The sequence below is a fragment of the Salvelinus fontinalis genome, chromosome 31, assembly GCF_029448725.1.
Source record: "Salvelinus fontinalis isolate EN_2023a chromosome 31, ASM2944872v1, whole genome shotgun sequence".
Taxonomy (NCBI): domain Eukaryota; kingdom Metazoa; phylum Chordata; class Actinopteri; order Salmoniformes; family Salmonidae; genus Salvelinus; species Salvelinus fontinalis.
In genome coordinates this window covers 42243098-42249097 of record NC_074695.1, presented here as the reverse complement: position 1 = coordinate 42249097, position 6000 = coordinate 42243098, and the positions used below count along the sequence as shown (strand labels likewise).

Sequence of the window (6000 nt, the reverse complement as noted above, 5' to 3'; positions counted from 1 at the left end):
TGAATAATTAATAATGTTTAATCAATTCATTAATACTTAATTCCACGACAGTATTTATATTATCATTATGCTATATCAATAGGTTATCCCTTCATGACAATATGGATAGTGAAAAAATGAGATATTATTTTACAATGGACCAGTCATGTGCTTAAGCTATGCATGGCTCAAAACCCTGCATTTTATAGAAATTAGGTTTTTGTTACAATGGGAAAAAACATTAATTATTCACATGACCAATTGCCCATCAAACGAAAGAAACGGTGCCAACGGCTATTTGGTCCCGCATGGGACGGTCGCGCAACCACGCTTTGTGTGCGTTTCGGCTACTGGGACTGCACTTCCTGGATTTCGGCTAGACATTGCGCGCACCCATGTCCCATCGACGCGACGGAGTTCGTGTGGAGAAGAACAAGAGCCTGTCCATAATATATACCATTTGCTCATATTAAGGCTTATTTTAGGCTAGATCAATTTAACGCGTTATCCAGTAGAGAAACAGGAGAGACATCGATGCGCTTTGATTTCCGTCTACGTAAGACGGTTCGGGACAGCGGCGTTCTGGTCCGATTCAAACAGGTGGAACACGAATCAGGTGGAGTTGGGAGGAGGAGGGTATCACGACAGACCGGGCTGCTATAGCCATTCCTTCTAATTAGTTGTGGACCCGTGCTAAAATATGCACTCCTTATTCTAGCCTTACTTAACGTCAAATAGGCTACCACGTTGTGTTGTATGTGATATTCAAACAGCGAATCTCTATAGATTGGAGACCTTTAATACACAGGTGGGAGATACCCGTTTAATAGGACGGCCCCTCTTTCAGTTCCTCAGCGCAGGATATGAGCTACTGACATTTGTTATTACCCTTTGGGACAGGAGACGAACGGTTTCCGCTAACAGGTGTGAGAGCACACCAATCGTCATTGCCTGATACGGAATCCTTCCTCATTGCTCGCAGAAATATAAATCTAACTCGTATATGGCTCCCCTTCTAGCCAGGAGAGGGACATTTAACAGTTAATTGAAATAAATCGATAAATCGAATAAAATAGTGTATTATTAGTGTTGAGTTATTTTTGAGACCCCGTCCTCCTATCTAAAGGGACACGGGACATCAGAGGGAAATCATGTCAACGAAAAAAAACTGCGTGGATTTACCCAAAAGGAGCAGAAGCCCGGTGGTGTTAGAAGGAGAGATGTTCGGCGAATTTCAGGACTGGTGTCTCCGTACTTACGGGGACTCTGGTAAAACAAAGACAGTCACCCGGCGAAAATACAATAAGATTCTCCAGACCCTTTCACACACCGATGATTCGGACCCTGTCTACATCGAGAGCAACCACATCAACGCCAAATTCAAATTCTGGGTGAAGTCCAAAGGGTTCCTTGTTGGGACAATTCAAGGGGACCAGAACAAGAATGGAGCCGCCGACAGACCTGTCCTGTATGTCCCCATCAAGGCGACGGTTAGTAAATGTTCCTCTTTCCTTACTGTGCGCGTAAATGTGTGTGCGCACTGTGACGATGCCCATATTTTCCTATGTAAATATGTTTATGGAGTCCTGCTACTGCTCTATGGCAACTTTCCCTGGCCCTTTGATCCAGTCCGTTCTCACTGTCATGGGTCGGGCAGTGCCATGGTGCCATGCGCGCAGCGCTCTCATTACTACCCTGTTCGCGCAAATAGCATCGCCTAGACAGTGATTTTGGCTCCAAAGAAAAATGAGACTAGTAAACTCGGATGGCATGATAGTCCACTGTGCGTGTGCGCGCGTTTGCACACATGAGGGCAAGCTTCCAAGCTATATTGTTTTTAAAAAAATCGGAAATATTTCATGCGTAGAAAGTCGTTTTGTCAGTTCCCGCTATTTACATAGTGTTATTTATTTAGTCTCAAATCAATTAAATTCTGTTCATGCGCAATTTCCTATAGCTCATCAATGATGAACATGGACATATGTGATGCATTGACGACATGGATGCAACTGAAAAGAATCATTGAATTTCACCCCTGTGTGCAGAGTGCTAGAAACTCATTCTAAAATTGTATCTGTGCAATTGTGTAGCCTATTCTTTAAATGTTCTTCTAGTGGCTCTTGGTATTGAACGTTAAAGGGGGGTGGAGAGACTTGAAAAGATAGACATCTGTGACTGTAAATGACAATGGAAACTAAATTCTAGTTTGTAGAGGTCCAGGTTCAGACAGGGGGGACAACCACAGACCATTCATTGGGAGGATTTGTTACAAAGATGAGTAGGCTACACATTTCAAAGTCACACATTTACCTGCTGAGCTTGTAATGCAGCTGTTTGCTGCTGCTCATTGCCTCTGCATCTAAGTCACATGAAAAAGTTTGAGCTCCTGTCTTCTCCACACTTGATAATGTGTCTGTCCTAGATTTGAAGAGGCTATTCTGAATCTCTCTCTCTCTCCCCCTCTCCCTCTCCCATTGTACTGATTTCATTGAGGTTGTCTTAAAGGGTTGAATAGGGAGTCTTTTTAGGCATAGGGGACAGGCTTCTGGACTAGAGTCTGTTACTTCTGTTCCACACAGGTTCAAGGCTCTCTCTGATTGCTTTCGAACCATTTGTAAACGGCCATTGTTGATAGTTACTCTGTGAAAAGATGATATACAATAAACGCCTCTAAAATACTTTGCAATCATAAAAAAAGCATGTCAAATTGCGCCCTCTTCCCTATATAGTGCACTACTGTTGACCAGGGCCAATACTTTTGACCAGGGCCCATTGGGCTTTGGTCAAAAAATAGTGCACCAGGAGTAGGGAATATGGTGCAGCTTGGGAAGCACCCCAGACAGTCATATGACTTGTTGACTTGCTCAACTCTGACAGTAGGCTAATTTGAGCTGGCCGGCTACAGGACATTTTTGGAGGAGCTGTTAATCTGCTGTCTGCTAAACACAGAGACAACCTCACTCATAACAGCGTCTTGGCAGAAGCTAAGGCAGTAGCTGTAAGTCTGCTTTCTGTCTGAAGGCAGCAGGGTCATATTTTGACTGATTGACTGTGAGACACAGCCTGCTCTCACCCAGTCCTGCTGCTATTCCATTGCTATTCTACTATAGTGGGCTGTGCCAAGCAGAGCGTACAGTAGAGAGATGCTGAGCGATAGAGCAACAGTGATGATGGGAAAAACAAATAATCTTAGCATCTTCAACAGCTGTAAAAAAATAAAAATAAAAATAATAAATAAATAAATAAATAAAAACTCTAAGTTTAAACCGAATATTGTATTGTTTGGTTATTAATATTCAATTACATTTTTATATTAGAAGAAATCAACTGCCAATGTTAATTAATTAAGTGTTGATACACTACCCAATTGGTCCAAGACCTTCATGTAGGCTACACACAGAATCTGATCTAGGATATTTCACTTTAGGATATTTGGCTGCTATTATAGGCTGTACTGTAGGTTTGGTGTGTATGTGTATATTTTCCTTCCTTCTTCTTCTCTTTATTTAATATTTGTTTTCTTATTTTTTGTGATGTTGCTCCCCCTGTGTGCTGCTTGTATGTACTGTTTATTCCTTGAAAAATGGTGATGGAGACAGTCTTGCTCGCCTTCAGGGTTCTGTTGGGACGCATGAGCTTGCACCCTCACTGCTTGTTTTGTATTTGAGGTTTTGTCCACTTTTAAATTGGACTAGTATGCTGTGTAGTGTGTGTGGGCGGAAGGGATGGATGTGGGGGATGTATGTTTAAGCTGGGTAAATTGTTCTAAATTCAACAGTATGTATACATTTGTTGTGTGTGTATACGTGAGATTCCTGAGTGAGCAGGTTGTAAATGTGTTCTAATTGCCAGTAGAGAGCTGTGGCCTGATAGGCAGTGTGTGGATGAATGAGGCCAGAGCTCTGGAAAGCTGCCTGAGGCCTGGAGAAACCTGGAAGGAAACGCCACACACACTGGTCCCACTCCCAGTGTGTGTGTGTGTTCACACGTGTGTAATACAAGAAAGTGTGTGTTAATGGAGCAAAAGTGTGTAATTCCCTCACATACATGTTTGTGCAACAGGCAGCTATGTAGGCCTGCTCCCTCACACCTACTCATTCAAGGGTTTTTCTTTATTTTTACATTGTAGACTAATAGTGAAGACAAACTATTAAAAAACACATATGGAATCATGAAGTAACCAAAAAAGTGTTAAACAAATCAAAATATATTTGATATTTTAGATTCTTCAAAATAGACACCCTTTGCCTTGATGACAGCTTTGCACACGCTTGGCATTCTTGGGGTGGCAGGTAGCCGAGTGGTTAGAGCATTTGACTTGTAACCCAAAGATCGAATCCCCGAGCTGACAAGATAAGAATCTGTTGTTCTGCCCCTGAACAAGGCAGTTGACCCAATGTTCTTAGGCTGTCATTGAAAATAAGAATTCGTTTTTAACTGACTTGCCTAGTTAAATAATAGGTAAAATAAAAATTCTCTCAACCAGCTTCATGAGGTAGTCACCTGGAATGCATTTCAATTAACAGGTGTGCCTTGTTAAAAGTTAATTTGTGGAATTTCTTACCTTAAAGCATTTGAGCCTATCACTTGTGTTGTGACAAGGTAGGGTTGGTATACAGAAGATAGCTCTATTTGGTAAAAGACCAGGTCCATATTATGGCATGAACAGCTCAAATAAGCAGAGAGAAATGACAGCCCATCATTACTTTAAGACATTAAGGTCAGTCAATATGGAAAATGTCAAGAACTTTGAAAGTTTCTTCAAGTGCAATCAAGAGCAATGATGAAACTGGCTCTCATGAGGACCACATTTTTTTTATGGAATGTTGGCATATTGGCCGGTAATTAAAACAATTTATGGAATCATTCCTCTAAAATTTGCTGATTAACTAGCTAACAAACATACAGTGCAGAAAAATTCTTCAAATTCATTATTTTACACAATGTCTAACCACAGCACTGCCAAACCATTGTTGACCAACTCCCTGACCAACATGGCTGACCAACTCCCTGACCAACATGGCTGACCAACTCCCTGACCAACATGGCTGATCTTCATCCCATCATTAGAATGTTCATGTCCATTCAGGTATTCTAATACCTAATTCTATTGGAGAAGCATAAAGTTAGAGAGACAGAAAAAGCTCAATCGAAAAGGCTCCTCTAGACGGAACTCTATAAGCAATGTGACCTTTAGCACAGGAAAGTAAAGTCAGATGATAACAACAGAGAATAAGATCATGTGAATCATTGCTCAGGGGAACGACGGAGCGATGAAGGGTTTTAGTGGAGGAGACACAGGTAGGGCTGTGGCGGTCATGAAATTTGGTCAGCCGGTGATTGTCAAGCACATAACTGGCGGTCTCACGGTAGTTGACCATTAATTAACGTGAATACATTTAGGATCTCCTGGCTTCCATGCACAGCCTGCAGGCCACTGATGCAGAACTTTGGAACATCTACATTTTAAAAAGTCTAAATCAACACCAATACAATAAATCTCTTATTTATTTTAGACAGGTGTAAAGAAACATGATATGCAGAAATGTAGTCTATTTCAGAAGAACAGAATAGCATACTCTGAGTTGTCCTTATGTTAGGCCCTGATATGGCCATGCCATATAGCTGTGAGCTACACTAGTTCATTTAGCAGACAAGATTTGCTTAGAATTCTGTGGCATTATTTTATATTATTTTACAGTATGAAGAATACAATTGTACATAGCTGAATAAAATAAACGATTTTTTCTCCAAATGATTTCTGAGGGAGTGTGCACATATGGCTATTCTGTGTTGTGCTTATAACAAAAAACAGGTCCTCTTATATACTTAATTTAGAGTTATTAATGTAACTTTAGTTGTGGGACAAACCTTGGGCAATATGTTTTAAATTTTAATACAATCTAAGGCTTCATGATGTGACTAATGTTGATTTGAAAAAAGTTGCATGAAAGGCATGAGCTCTGCTTTGTTTCTTGCACAGGCTGCACACACTTCATCAGTCTCTCATTCACAATTTGA

General features: G+C 41.0%; 1 protein-coding gene across 2 annotated transcripts in view; it reads left to right on the top strand.

Annotated features, from left to right (window-relative positions):
• The first annotated feature begins 328 nt into the window (after nucleotides 1-328).
• The window catches only part of LOC129830288 (nucleolar protein 4-like), a 134146-nt gene continuing 128474 nt past the window's right edge, over nucleotides 329-6000 (top strand). For both annotated transcript variants that reach the window (XM_055892754.1, XM_055892753.1), the window contains exon 1: nucleotides 329-1469. In XM_055892754.1, the coding sequence (XP_055748729.1) occupies nucleotides 1131-1469 (339 nt within the window). In that variant the 5' untranslated portion in view covers nucleotides 329-1130. The remainder of the gene's footprint in view (nucleotides 1470-6000) is intronic.